The sequence below is a fragment of the Pongo abelii genome, chromosome 1 (genome assembly GCF_028885655.2).
Source record: "Pongo abelii isolate AG06213 chromosome 1, NHGRI_mPonAbe1-v2.0_pri, whole genome shotgun sequence".
NCBI classification, from domain to species: Eukaryota; Metazoa; Chordata; class Mammalia; order Primates; family Hominidae; genus Pongo; species Pongo abelii.
This window is the reverse complement of record NC_071985.2, coordinates 189,526,119-189,541,587: the sequence shown is the minus strand read 5'-3', so window position 1 is coordinate 189,541,587 and position 15,469 is coordinate 189,526,119. Positions and strand designations below refer to the sequence as shown.

Sequence of the window (15,469 nt, the reverse complement as noted above, 5' to 3'; positions counted from 1 at the left end):
TTCCATGTTGCATTTAGGTTTCATTTGTTTTGGTCTCCTGTCGTTATAGCAAATACTTTCCTCTAATGCCTCAAACAATCTTGGCTGTCTGCTCATATTTAGAAACCGGGAATCTTGTTTTTAGTATCATCTTCATTCCCTCTTCTAGTGGTACCTGATGCTGCCAGTGATTGAGTCTTTGGGGAGTTCTGCGATGTATTTCACGTTCAGTTCAACTTTTCCCACTACCAGCACAGGATTCGGCTTTCTTGAGTTTGCTGACTTCCACTTGTCTACTTGGTTTCCAGTTTTGTGTCTCTTCTGTCTTTGTCCTGGGTGCTTCTGTTTTACAATGAACATGCAGTCGTTTCTGTCACTTGGGGAGATTTGAATGGGGAGTTATCTAAATCAGGTCAGCAAACTGTGGTTCCTATGCCAGATCTAGCCCACAGCTTGTTTTTGTGTGACCTGACTTAAAAATGATTTTTATATTTTTAGGCCAGGCACAGTGGCTCATGCCTGTAATCCCGGCATTTTAGGAGACTTTGGGAGGCAGGCGGATCATTTGAGTCCAGGTATTTGAAACCAGCCTGGGCAACATGATGAAACCCCCACTCCACTAAAAACACAACGAATTAGCCAGGCATGGTGGCACACGCCTCTAAGCCCAGCTACTCAGGAGGCTGAGGCATGAGAATCACTTGAACCCAGGAGGCAGAGGTTGCAGTGAGCTGAGATCACAACACTGCACTCCAGCCTGGGTGGCAGAGCAAGACTGTCTCAAAAAAAAAAAAAAAAAAAGAGATTTTTACATTTTTAAAGGGTTGCTAAGCAAAACAAAACAAAAAAACAGAAGGATATGTGACAGAGACTGTGGCCTACAATGCCTAAAATATTTACTGTCCACTTACAGAGAAAGTTTTTCAACCCCTAACTGAAATCTCCTATTTCAAACTGGAAGGCTAGTTCGTTCCCTCCCAATTTCCACATGCAATGATCACCTCCCATTTCATACAGAAAATAAATCTACTGGGCAATCTACTTCTTACTCTCCCATCCCTGTACCAAACCACTGCGGTTTGGCAGTTACCCATAATACTTCATTAAGTCAAACTGCAATGAATTTGAAAGGTCATTGAAAACTTCCTTGTTACTGAATTCAGCCCCCTATTTTTTCAGTCTGTATTTTACTGGCTGCTCTATGACATTTGATAACGTGTGGCTTCCATTCTCACGGAGTTAACTGACCCTGCTCTTTCTGAGATCGCCAGTAGCATCCTAATTGGGAAACCCAAAGAATGCTTTCCACACCTTATCTTCTCCTTTCTTTTGCTACATTTAACATTATTGCTGCCCATCTATTTCTGGAATATTTCTACTCCCTTGTATTCTGTGGTAGTATTTTCTCTTAGTTCTCACCATCCCGCATCCGATCAGTTTCCCAATCCTGTCCATTCTCCCTTTGAATTTCATCCCGCCCCCAAAAGCCTCATGTGAGACCCTCCTTCTCTGTCACCTGGCTTACCACAAAGCTCTCCTGCTAGGTCTTAGCCTCCTTACGCTCTGTCTTTCACACTGCTGCTAGAATGGTTTTCCTGAAGCAAAAATCTGTTGATATCATTAATTTTCTGAAAAATGTATAGTGTCTTTCTCTACTCTGTCTACTTTTACTCAATAAAATCCAGACTCCTAACTTGGTATTCAAAACCCCATCTGGTCTGCTTTGCTGCCTTATTTTCACTCTGTTTCTCCCTCTCTATGTTCGTCTCCACTTATCAGTCCCCCTTTTACTTCAGCCACGCTGTCATCAACGGTGATGATGCTGATGAGAAAAACACTAACAGCAGCAGGTTTTGAGGACTTAACTACATGCCAGGCACTGTGTTCAGTGCTTTATGTTAATTTGGACATCTAATCCTCATGACATGGCTTTATGAGGTGGGTCCTATTAATGGTCCACCAGTATGGCAAATATGAACTTGAAACATCTTTAAACGTTTTCTTTTTTTCAAAAGATCAGTGTCAAAATTCGTTTGGCAGTAAAATCTGACCTGAAATGGTATGAATGTATTTATAGTCCCTTTTAGCATAAAAATTCATTTCATAGAAGAAATATTAATATTTAATTACAGGATGCTGCCCCAAACCTCATAGGGGGATGTTAAATAATATATGGTTTGTGCAGTATGCTGCTTTCCTAAAATCTGAACACTTTGGGATTCTAGTACTATCTAGTTTGAGGGGGCTCAGATAAGAGATTTTGAACTTTGTGTTACTTTTTTTACAGATGAGGAGATTAAGGCTCAGCAAGATTAAGTAGGTTGCCCAAAGTTACATAGTGGGAAAAACAGCAGAGCCCGGATTAGCACCATGGTGGCCTGGTTCAAACGCATGCCTTGTCTGCTGTGCTGCACAGGTCCATGCCACCTGCAGGTCCCTGCCCTCAACCTCTTCTGGGTTGCTGGCTTTCTGCCCTCCCTGTTCTCCCAGTGCTCAGCCCTGGCTGACTTCCCTTCCATTCCTATTCACCCAGGCTGGCTCCTTTCAGTAGCAACCCCCATGCCTTTACCCCCTTGTCCTCCTGAAAATGTCCCACTGATACCAAGCTCTGACCAAGTCTGCCCATCTGTCTCTGATTGGGCTGTCTTTCATTTGAGACTCGATAGAAAGGCGAATCACACTCATCTCCCAGTTTCAGACTGTGCCCTATTCAGTACTTGGCAATACTGCCTTTTCCATTTCCTTTATCAGCTTCCTTTCCTGTTTCTAGAGCAGCTGTACTAAAACTTTTCCCATCCCCGAGCTCCAAACCTTATATACCATCTTACTCTCAGTTTCAGCAGCACATGCTTAGTTCCATATTCATTCCACCTGCTTGAGTCGTACACACAGGGGTTTGTAAGCAGTGCCACCCTTACACCGCCCCCTCCCCACCCCCAGTCTTAGAGGGCAGCAGCTGGTAGAATTCCAGCTACTCCCAGACTTCCTTATCTCCCTGTGACGCTGTTGCCCTAGGGGGTGTCCTGCCCCTGATCTGCAGCCAGGTGCCTTTTGTCTCCTGGCATGACATAGCAGTTTCTTCCTCAATTTCATGGTGAGTCACTTTTTAAAAATAGTCTTTGATGTGTCAAAGCCTTTTTATGAAGGTCTAAATAGATTGTATTGACTGGTTCCCTTTCAGTCACATGCATTTTTACCTCCTGAAAGAAACCCTACTAAATTAGTTAGGTATGATTTTACCTTCCTGAAACCACACACCCCTCACTTTCCATGCTTCAGTGCCTTTCCATAGCTGTTCCCACACTACCAGTACAGCCTGTCCTATAAGGTCATCTCATACCAGCTTAAGTACTATCTCCTCCATATCTTCCCAGTTTCTCCCAGCCAAAAATTCTCCTTGCATCTAAACTCCTACAGGCCAGGCACAGTGGCTCACGCCTATAATCCCAGCACTTTGGGAGGCCGAGGTGGGTGGATCATTTGAGGTCAGGAGTTCGAGACCAGCCTGGCCAACATGGTGAAACCCCGTCTCTACTAAAAATACAAAAATTGGCCGGGCACATGCCTGTAGTCCCAGCTACTCGGGAGGCTAAGGCAGGAGAATCGCTTGAACCTGGGAGGCAGAGGTTGCAGTGAGCTGAGATCGCACCACTGTACTCCAGCCTGGGTGACAGAGCGAGACTCCGTCTCAAAATAAATAAATAAGTAAAAATAAACTCCCATAGCAACTTCTCTAGAGACTTGTAATATCGTTATTTGAATGTCTCTATTATCTCTTTGATGGTTCGAAAGCTCTTTGATGTTAGAGACCATGTGTGATCTTTTCATACAGTCTCTCGAGCTTAGTAAGAACTCTGTATATGTTTGGTAAGTTAAATTAATGAAATCTAAGGAGAAACTTCTTGACATAAGTCTACTGCATCAACAGATTCCATTCACAGTTGGGTCTTTGCCCTCAGATTGTTGTACAGAAATTGTTCCTACTGAAGTTACAGATGCCCCCCAGTGAATAATTCTGTGCTGTCTTTTCAGACATCAGCTTCTTCTGCCTCTGCCACATTGGGATACTCCTTGTGATCAATTCTCACCTCCTTTGGCTTTCTCTGTCCTGCTACTCCTGTCTCTGATTATTTCACTGTTTCCTTGTCCATATTATCACATCCTCCTAAATGAATGATGATGTTTTTTCTCCTCAGACTTTTCTCTGTGTGTCTGCAGGAATCTCATTTACTCAGGTTTTGTTTGGGATTGGGGTTGGGAGGGAAGAAATTGAAGGACTAAGACTAGGGGTGAGATCCCTCCAGGATCTAAACAGTGGAGAGACTAAAAAACAAGAAACAAGTGGCAACGTGAACATTGAGGTATCAGTTCTGTTAACGGACTGCTAAACCTCCAAAGTTTAGGGCTCTTTCATAAAGCTAGATTGGAGAAGAAAGTTGAGAGCCGTAGTCCAAGTGGAGCCTCTGCTTCTGAGCTTCAGACCCTGTGGATGAGACATGTTTGGCTCAGATCCAGCCTGGTGGCAGGTTCACCTCACACAGCCATCCAGAAGGCAGAGACCCCAAGGTGTTGAAGCATGAGGGCTGGAAGGTGAGGTGAGGCCGCTCAGGCTGCAGACCGCTTCAACATAGCAAGAGACATGAAGGGTATCAACTATAGGCAAGGCTTTCTGGGAACTGAAGAAAAGCCAAACCTCAAGGCCTCGTGGAAAGATGATCCATGGGATAGCTGGTTGTCACAGAGACTGGAACAGGGAGAACATTCTGAATCTAAAGTTGTCTTGCTGCCCTCAACAGCAGGGTTGTGACTCTTGGCTCTGATGTTCTGCCACTAATGTGGGCCCTAGGGCCTAGCATCTAGTGCAGCCTACAGCATCCAAGTCTCTACACTTCTTTGTCTGCTTGTGTCTCCTACCAATCCCCCAACTCTCTGTATTTCCCAATTTAAATTCCCAAAAGAGAGACCCTATCTGCCTGTAGGTGGATGATGAGTCTATGGATTACCTTCCCTTGAGCCCATGGGCCAGTTGTCAGTGGCCAGAGGGGAGGAAAGGTCATGTGGTTAGGATGCAGCCAGCCTACTTTCCCTCAAGGAACAGTCAGCATCCACTTGCCCAAGCCCAAGCTGGATATCATCCTCTTCCCTTCCTGTCTCACTCATGTCCCATCAGTCACTACATCCTGAAGTTTTCCCTTTTAAGCATTTTTTTTGGCATTTCTCCTTTTTTCTCTATTCGCATTGCCACCATCACTTCTCACCCAGAGGGTTGCATGAGTCTCCTCCTTATTGATCTCCCTGTCTTCAGTCTCTCTCCCCAATCTACCTTTTACTCAGTTGCCAGAATAATCAATTTACTTCCCACATAGTGGCCAAAGTTTATATTTAAAAATATAAATCCAACTCTGTTACTCCCGGGGTTTTAAGCAGGGCTTCTCATTGCTAATGAAATAGAACACAGACATCTTTCTGCATCCTGTACACCCTCCTGCAGATGTGGCCTGTCTTCCTCTCTGACCTCGTTTTCCCACCTCCTGCTTTCTGTGCTCTGTGCGCCAGCAACACTGACCTTCTGACTTCTTCTTTAGATGTAGCAGGGCTGCTGTGCTTGCTTTTCCTTCTGCCTGGAACTCTTTCTCTTGATCTTTTCTTAGCTGGCTTCTGTCTCAGCCTGGGTGCCACCTCCTCAGAGAAGCCTTCCTGAAACACCCCGTCTAACACTGCCTGTACCTCTACCTTTGGTCTCTGTTACATGCTTTAATATTCTTCGTACCACTTATCACTGTTCAATTACTTTGTCCATTTCATTTGTTTGGTTGTTTTGTATCTCCCTGACTAAAATAAAAATTCCTTGAGAAGAAGAACATTTTTGTTCTTACTCATCACTGTGTTTTCAAGCCTAGTGTGTAGTAGTTTCTCAGTAAACATCTGTTAAATTGATAAACAGTGAAATCTCCCTTGTTACTGTTTTTCCCATGGCTGTGTCTTGTGTTTAGCTTTATATGTATTTTTATTTTACCTGTTAGTTTGCGAGCTACTTGAGGGAACAATTTTCTTTTAGTTCATTTTTTCGTCTCTCAGGCTTACACATGGTAATTGGCTGAAGATAAGTATACCCCAGAAGGTAGCTCATTCGCTGCATAATTTGTGCTCTGGAAACTTGTCCAATGGCAGAAAGACTGAGCCCCATTCTTCTTCATACTCCCTTTAGATTCCTTTTATTCCACTTCAGAAACCAGACACAGGAAACATCTGACTATAATAAAAGATTGCCAGTAAATTCTAGGTTTCCTCATTGAACAAAGTCATGTGCAGCAAGGCTGTGCTGTACTTTGGTCTGGAATTCTGTTTGGTCACTTGTATGGCATGCCACATGGCTGCATCTGGCCTGGAAGCCAGGAACAGCTGGAGCCTGGGATGACTGAAGTAAAAATGACATATTTGCTAGCCTGAGAGGGAGAAGTCTGGATATTCTTGCTCTGTTCCTTGCAAAGCAAACTTCTCAATTTGTTGAATACTAAGTTTTCCCGTTAGCTGTCAAAGTGGTTTATAACTAAAATAATCTTACATCCTTTAGAATAAATCACAAATAATGAATGGCCAAACTGTTTCTGAAGTCAAAGCAAAATTCATCAAAACAAAATTCATCAAACCTTTAATGCTCACAGCAGATTTCATTTAAAAACTTACACAAAACATGAATATGTCACTAACTTCCTCTGAAAATTTCTGCCCTCTCACTTGCCTCTTCTGAAGTTGAAAAATGTGTGATCGTAGGAGCATTCCACTACCATTGGAAATAATGTTTGCAAAGACTTTGACTCTTTCCAGTAGACTGTCACCTGTTTGGTGCTTACCCTTATCACTTTATTTTTATCTTAAGTGCTTATGAAGTGGTCTGTCTTCCTGGGCTTGAAGGCGAAGGCTATCTCTAATTTAGCTCCATGGGGCCTGGCGCGTAATAGCCACTTGATAATATCTGTGAGAAGGAGGGAGAAGTAAAGAAGGGCGAGGAAAACCCAGTCCATTTAGACTGATATTGTTGGGGTATATTTAAGTATCATGAACTGTAAGGATGACCTCAGTAATTAAAGAGAAAAGCTCACAGCGTTTCATCATGTACAGTGAATAATGAAGGCATTCGAGATCCTGCCATCCTTTGGCATTGGTACCAGTGAGTTGGAGGTTAAAATCCTAGAGTGGTATTCAGAAGTTCTTTTTTGAACTTTTTGTCCCCTCAAATGATGCAAGTAATACATGTTTACTGTACAAATTTTACAAAAATGCAGAGAATAAGCATTACTATAATTCTGCCACCCAGAGACAACCATGTTTTTGGTCTCTTTTAGTCTTAATTAGTTTTAGTCTTTTAGTTAACTTTTAGCCTTTTTTCTGTACATGTCATTTGAAAAGTTTAAAAGAGACTTTATATCAGGACTCCTTGTGAGTACAAAGAAGATAAATTGCAATTAGAAAAATACTTGTCAACTGCAATAAAAATTTGAAATGCTTGTTTTTAGTGTTGCTCATCTGGGCAGTCAGCTCCTCAGAATTCCATTCCCAGTTTTCTTCAGGGGAATGTGAGCTCTTGCCTAGAAAACTCTTAGGATGCTTTTCTTATTCCTCCTCTGTGGAGACTCTTTGTGTGAGCACTCATTTTCCTAGGGTGAGGCCAGGTTTGGACCCCTGAACCTTCACAGGACAGGCACACTTCAGGACTGATTGGAACTGATGGGAGTCAATACCCAGAATGGATTTTACCTCCAACTTGTAAAATATCACTCAGATAACATCACCTTTGAAAGAAAGCAAGAATATTTACTAGCTTATTTCTTAGTTGAATAAACATATTGACCACTTTGTATGTGTCAGTCGTTAGTTAGGCATCAAAGCCTCAAAATGAATAGACAATCTTTGTCTTCAGGGAACTTTCAGTTTAATGAAAGAAGAAGAAAAGCAAACAAGGATTATAATGCAGTATAATGAATGCCATAACAGAAGTACAGTGATGGCCTGAAGAAGTAAGTGAGCAGAATTGATCAGAGAGGGCTTCAAGAAGAAGGGGTCAATTGAGTTGGTCTTAATGGAAAAGTGGGAGGTTTTATTTTTTTTTTTAAATGCAAACCTACAGAGAAGACAATGTGTTCAATGTCTGAAGACATGAAGGCATGCATCTCTTGGGAAATATAAGTAATTTTGCATATCTGGAACTCGAGGTGGTAAATGAGGCAAATGGTAAAGACATTGAATGTCAGAGCTTGAACTTTATCTTACAGGCCACAGGAAGCCTCTGAAGGGTTTTATTAAAGAGCAGAGACACAATCTGTTATACTTTTTGGAGAAATCAGTAGAAAGGATGGATGGAAATGGGCTGTGTTGGAGGCAGAGGTGTGTTTTGGGGGCAATAAGAGCAGTCCTAGCAAAAGATGATAGGCAGATGTCCAGAAAAGCAAATCTATAGACAGAAAGTAACTTGGTGGTTCCTGGGGTTGGAGGTGGGGGCAGGGAATGACTGAATGGACATGAGGGATCTTTCTGGAGTGATGAGAATGTTCTAAATTGGATTGTGATGATGGTTATGGAGCTCTGTAAATTTTCTAAAAATCATTGAATTGCATACTTATATGAGTGAATTTCGTGGTACGTGAATTATACCTCAATAAAGCTGTTTTTAAAAGCAGGGGTTGGAAGAGTCAGTCTTCTAAATGAGAGGAGATAAATTTGAGAAATACTGATAAAGAAGTAGAATTGGCCAGGCATGATGGCTCGTGCCTGTAATCCCAACATTTTGGGAGGTCAAAGCAGGAGGATCACTTGAGGCCAGGAGTTTGAAACCAGCCTGGGCAATATGGCAAGACCCTCATCTCTAAAAAAAATTGAAAAGTTAGCCAGGCAGGGTGGCACATGCACCTGTAGTCCTAGATTTTGAGGAGGCTGATGTGAGTGGATCACTTGAGCCCAGGAGTTAGAGGCTGCAGTGAGCCACAATTGCACCACTGCACTCCAGCCCAGGGGACAGGGCAAGACTCTGTCTCTATTTAAAAAAAAAAAAAAAAAAAGAAGTAGAATTTATAAGAGTTAGACATTGATTGTATGAGATAGGATGGTCACCTGTCTGTTCAGCCAAGTGTCCTGATAGTGATTCTACATTTTGTAAAAAAGTGGCAACCCTACCTTTTTCTTGGCAGATTTCAAAGCATATGGATCTATCTTTAACTGGCAGTACAGAATATCTGCCTCAGAAACAACATCCTCCAGCTCTCTGCCACCCAGTTCTTAGCAAACACATGGTTGTGAGAAAAAAATATTGATGAAAGAGTGTCTGAAGATTTGTGATGCATTCATTTTTCTATACATTGTTATTCAGCAAATATTGAGTGCCAGGTGTAGCAGTGAATAAAGCAGATTTGGTGTCTGCCTTTATGAAACTTACAACCTAGCAGTGGGAACAGATGTTATGTACAGTTATGATAACTATTGTGTTGAATGTCCATGTGCAATGAGAGAAAATGCCCATAATGCTTGGGTGGGGTGTGGCTCTAGACTCTGGTGCCATTTGCATCCAGCTGACACTCCTTTGGAGTGAGTAAGTCTTTGTCATCTGATCCCTTTTGAGTCTGGGGTCTCTTGGGTTATCTTGGGCCTTACATCATCTTGGTGCCCCTTATAATTGTTTTTATTGAACTCTATGTTTAATTTATGCCATCATTTGGCATTGGCTTATGTTGTAAGAAACAGCCATACAAGATTTACAGCTGCTTTGTATAGAAATGTAGAATATACAATCTTCAACATCATACGGCATCTCCTTTTTCTTTTTTTTTTTTGACATGGAGTCTCGCTCTGTCACCAGGCTGGAGTCCAGTGGCGTGATGTCAGCTCACTGCAGCCTCCGCCTCCCAGGTTCAAGTGCTTCTCCTGCCTCAGCCTCCCAAGTAGCTGGGACTACAGGCACGCGCACCACGCCCAGCTAATTTTTTTTGTATTTTTAGTAGAGACTGGGTTTCACCATGTTGACCAGGATGGTCTCGATCTCTTGACCTCGTGATCCACCCGCCTCAGCCTCCCAAAGTGCTGGGATTACAGGCTTGAGCCACCGCACCTGGCTGGCATCTCTTTTTCTAAGGCCCACAAGAGAAAGTTCTCTCTGATCACTGTACAGTATTTGCTTTTATGTTTTGGTCTTTCAGTTGCTCTGGAGCACCAGACTCCGTTTTGCCTCAGGTCTTCACACATGGCCTTCCCTCTGCTTTGAAAGTCCCGTTCCATTCTTGTTGTGTTTGACCCTCACTTATCCTTCAGCTATGAGTTCAAGCGTCACTTCTTCAGAGATGTCTTCCCTATCCAGCACCCACTCCCCTTCTGTACTCAGTCCAGTTCCTAATATAAACTTTCATAGCACTTTCTTTTTTTCTCTTTTATCAGTTTCTAGTTAAATAGTTTGTTCTTTGGTGACATTTTTTTCTCCTAGACTGATAGCAGAAAGATCAATAAGGATAGAGACCATGCTTTTTCTGTTTGCTGCTGTATCTCAGTCATAGTATAGTATCTTGCACATAGCAGTTGCCCAATGCATATTTATTGGACATTTCATTGAATGAATGAATGAATGAATGAATGAATGAATGCCTTGTGAGTAGTGAATCTTGTAACTGTTCTTTTCCTTTTTTCTTTGGCTGTTTGGAGGCTCAGACCCTGATTCTGCCTGCGATGTTTGCATAGGTACTCATGGCATGCATTTTGTGCACTAACATTTCCCCAACTATATAGTCTTTTTCCTTTCTTTGACGTCTTCATTTTAAAATTCTGGTGTATACTGTAAGTTTCAATAGGCCACTATAAGCCTTTTTTGGGGAAGAAACTAAACAATTGAGTATATAAGTAGAAGAAAGGGCAAGATCAAAGGGGAAATGTTAGTGCCTTTAACTAGATTCAGGAAGGAAGTTTTATTTTGCTTTGTTTTAATTCCATTTTCACTAGAAGAAAGAAAAAGAAGTAAATTTGTCCCCTAATCTGGCAAGAAATGCCTCTAAAGAATTTGGGGCCTGTCCCTGCCCTGAGACATCTCTCCTTCTGGCAGGAGGCAAGGGGTACTGGGCTGGGCAGGGTCTCCTGGCCCAGTTGATGGGTGGGCATGGGCCTGGGAGGCTGGGCTGTTCAACTGAGTTCCCTTCCAGTTGACTCTCCTTTGAGGGAGGGTTTGGGCGGAGCCAGTGGGAGCTTGCTTTTTTATTATAAGAAGGAGAAAGAAATGAACTTGTCCTCTTGTGTTACAGATTCAGTGGTTCTTTCCTTTGACTCCGCTGGACAAACACTAGGCTCAGGTACCAACTCTTCCCCCTCTATCATCTTTTTGGCCTTCAATATTAGCCATATTTTTTGTGAAGCCTAATCAAGTATGGGTTTGCTGGGGAGGGCAATGGATATCCCAGAATTGGGGGAAGTCTCAAGAAGCCTTTCTAGAGACTTTATGGTTAGGGAAGCAGAAGAGGGACATATCCAGATAACTTTTCCAGTTACTTTAAAAGTGTGCACAGAGGAGTTGCAGTAGATGCTCCCTCTTCATTCAGAGTTGTCAAGAGTCATATAAAAGGATGTCTGTTTTCTGTGCACATATCCTGTCTCAGAAGGTGGGGCAGAGGACATTGAAAGACCCCAGGCTGTGGGAATGCTGGAGCAGATAACCATCAGGGCTTTCTACTAGAATGCTGGGCTGGTGGGAGCATCCCAGTTTCCTGAGGACATACACTCCATTGCACGTTTACACGCACACCCCATATATTCAAATACAGACCTCTTCCAGGAGAGGAGTACCACACTGTACTGTGTACTCATGCCAAAATGCATGTAGGTAGACACACTCCTTCTATTCCCTGTTTACAGTGCAGGACACACAGATCAGCACACCTGCCCCAAATTCGCCCAGACCCAGTGGAGCCTGGCTCTGCCATGTCTGGGGCAGTTTACCTGTTCCACATCACTGTGCCTGTTGACAGGAAGTGGGAAGAGACTACTTTGATTCCTCAGCTTGCTGCCATCGGGTCCCTGTGGGAGCCTCAGAATGACATGACTTTGAGGGAAGAGTATCTCTGTGTTTTTAGGTAAAGTCAGGTGGGCCTCATACCATGGGTACTGCCAGTGAATGCCAGGGAGACTGCTGGCCTGTTGAGGGCAGTTAATTCATTTTGCCATCCTTAGATATGGTAGATTGATGATTCACAAAACAGCCATGAGGTTCAGGCAGTTGTAGTAGAGTGGACAAGAGGAAAGACATTCAGAGAATATGATCACAGCCACCACTATTTACTGAGGGCCTGCCTGTTTTACTGTGTGCCAGCACTGTGCTGAGTGCTTTATATACCTCTCAGCTATCTCTTACAATCGCTTTTTAAATTTTTTTATTTTTAATGTTTATGGGTACACAGTGGGTGTATATATTTATAGGGTACATGAGATGTTTTGATACAGGCATACAATGAGTAATAATCACATCAGGGTAAATGGGGTGTCCATTACCTGAAGCATTTACAGTTTATTTGTGTTACAGACATTTCAATTATACTCTTTTAATTATTTCAAAATATACAATAAATTTTTGTTGACTGTAATCACTCTGCTGTGCTATCAAATACTAGATCTCCTTACAATAGCTTTGATATCTTTAATTATAGATAAAGAAGCTAATGCTCAAAGACATGAAGTAACCTGTTCAGGGCCATTCATATCTGTCTAACTCTAGAGCCCATCCTCTCTCCCTTAGCATCTTTCTATCTCATACCTTGTGTGCTTCCCACCAAAATGCTGAAGCTATGAGAAGTCACTTTAAGGTAGAGTGGACAGACAGAAAGAGTTCTTAAATGGATCCAAAACTTGTGTCTATTTGTATAGTAAAAGATTGGTCATTTTGTTACATAAAAGTTAAGAACTTCTATTAATCAAAAGACCCTATTAAGAGAGTGAAAAGGCAGGCTGGATGGGCATAGTGGCTCACACCTGTAATCTCAGCACTTTGGGAGGCTGAGGCAGGAGGACAGCTTGAGGCCAGGAATTTGTGACCAGCTTGGGTAACACAGTAAGACCCCAGCTCTGCAAAAAATTTTTTAAAATAGTAAGGGCACAGTGGCGTGTGCCTGTAGTCTGAGGTACTCAGGATGCTGAGCAGGAGGATCACTTGAGCCCAGGAGTTAGAGGCTGCAGTGAGCTATGATTGCACCACTGCACCCAACCTGGGTGACACAGTGAGACCCTGTCTCTGAAAAAAAAAAAAAAAAAAAGAAGAGAGAGAGTGAAAGGAAATCCAGAGTGAAAAAAAGATCTTTACAACACAAATAATCAACAAAAGGCTTGTTTCCAGAACAAAGAATGACAGAAATCAATAGGAATAAAGGAGCAACCCATTACAGAAATGAGCAAGACTTGAACAGGCATTTCACAAAAGAGGAACTCCAAATGGCCAATAAACCTATGAAAAGGTGTTTGATTGTATTAGTACTCAGCAAAATGCAAATTAGAATCCCAGTGAGATATCAATATACATCTACCAAATGGCAAAACTTGAAAAGCTTGACAATTCCAATGTTGATAAGGATGTGGTGCAGTGGAAACTCTGATTTTCTACTTGTTGGAGCATAATTTGGTACAACCACTGTGGAATAAACTATGGCAGTATCTAGCTAAATTTGGATATACACATACCTGGTGACTTAGCAATTCCTCCTCTAGGTATATTATCTGCAGAAATGGATGCTTATACATAACAGGACATATATATGCAAGATACGTGTATAAGAATGTTTATAAGAACATTGTTCATAATTGTCAAAAACCAAAAACAATCCAAATACCTAACAACAGTAGAATGAATATGCAAATTGTATTATATTCATAGGGAACAGTAAAAATGAGCAAACCATAGTCAGATGCAACAATATGGATAAATATTAAAGACATATTGTTGGGTGAAAGAAGTCAGACAAAACAGTACATACTGTGTTCATCCTTTCATAAAAAGTTCAGAAACAAATGAAATTAAACCATATTTGCTTAGATACATAATTCAGTATTAAAACCATAAAGAAAAGCAAGGAATTGAATTCTATAGTAGCTAGATGGTGGTGTTCAAGGGGGTATGTTGAGGGATGGGCACAGGCGGGCTTCTAGTGTGTTGATATATTATTTTTAGTGACCTGAAGGGGTTATATAGGTGTCCATTTTATAGTAATTCACTAGCTGTGCATTGTATTAAAAATTTAAAATACAGCAAATATATAGAAAAGTACATAAAACCTCAATGTACAGCTAATAATGTACAAGGGGTTTTTGGTCCTCATCCTCCATCTCCCTTGGAGTTATAAAAAGATCTTGGGCTTAATCTACAAATAACTATGGACCATGGCAATAAGTCTCCCAGGTTTGTACATGGTTCTCAGTGAAGGCTGGCAAAGAATGAGAATTCAGACATTTTTCCACGGATTCCCTCTTAGTGGAGGATAGATCAAGTTGATTCAGAGTCAGCCTCAAATTATAACTGGTTTTCAGTTTACCTAGCCTTCAGTTTTCCCAACAATACCTACCAGCTTCCACACCTAGTTCTGCCTTATTCATGCTCTCATGGAATATTTGCAAGAGGCCAGTAGTTTTGCTATCTCATGCTTTGCATCAAGCCTAAAAGGGAATGGTACCAGGCAAGAGCTGGGCAGAGGTCTTCACAGTGGCCACTTTACTGTTTTATTTGGTGAGAATTTACAAAGCGCTGGGCATACCACATCGCCAAAAACATTTTAGAACTTTAGCAGGAGAACTTTGGAATTAATCCCTATTTGACATTCTTTCTGTTAGTGTAGGTACTTAAAAGTAAGAAAAAAGGTTCCAGTTCCAGATAAGATGGAGTGAGCACACTCACTCTATCTCTGAATGCAGCTAAAGGCCTGTTCAGAATGCATTTAATAGCAGTTTGAGGACTCTGAAACATAAATAGTAGCAGACAGATAGGGGAAGACAGATAGGGGAAGAATACCAGAATTCAGTGTATTACTAAACTGGCAGTGAATTTCCTATTTTCCCTTCAGTGTCCCATGTCTTGGACTCAAGGCCCCCCAAACCCCAGCAATGGACACCAAGGCACAAACAGCTTCAGGAAAAGACCTCTAGTTAAACCTCTGGGGTAGGAAAAGGGCTCCCAAGGCTCAGACAGAGGGGGATATCCCAAGAGTTGTTCCCTCATGCCCCAGCCCCCAGGCAATCCCACAGTGATGGTGGTTGGGACAGTGGCAGCAGTAGGCCCTTCAAGCACCTAAAACAGAGAGAGGATCCTTCCTCTCTGATCAGAGAAGCTATAGTCCCAAGAGGATGGGGTGCACTTTTTGTTGCTTGTTTTCTGTCTTTGCCTTCCTGCTGCTTGGCCCCAGATTTGAGTGCAGTTCAGAAAATTCATGGCAGAATGTGGTAACTAAAGCCCCAGCTTTCTGGCCAGAGGCCCAGGAAGGGGAGGCCC

At 42.2% G+C, this 15,469-nt stretch overlaps 1 protein-coding gene across 30 annotated transcripts in view; it reads left to right on the top strand.

Moving 5' to 3' along the window:
- ST3GAL3 (ST3 beta-galactoside alpha-2,3-sialyltransferase 3) overlaps positions 1-15,469 on the top strand; it is a 226,825-nt gene that overhangs the window by 73,412 nt on the left and 137,944 nt on the right. For 23 of the 30 annotated variants that reach the window (XR_008515381.2, XR_010135986.1, XR_010135985.1 and 20 more), the window contains exon 3: positions 11,253-11,300. The exons of the other annotated variants lie outside the window; for them this stretch is intronic. Coding sequence is in view for 20 of the 23 variants with exons in the window: in XM_024247713.3 (XP_024103481.1) it covers positions 11,253-11,300 (48 nt within the window). In the remaining 3 variants the exon portion in view is untranslated. The remainder of the gene's footprint in view (positions 1-11,252; positions 11,301-15,469) is intronic. 30 annotated transcript variants of the gene reach the window in all.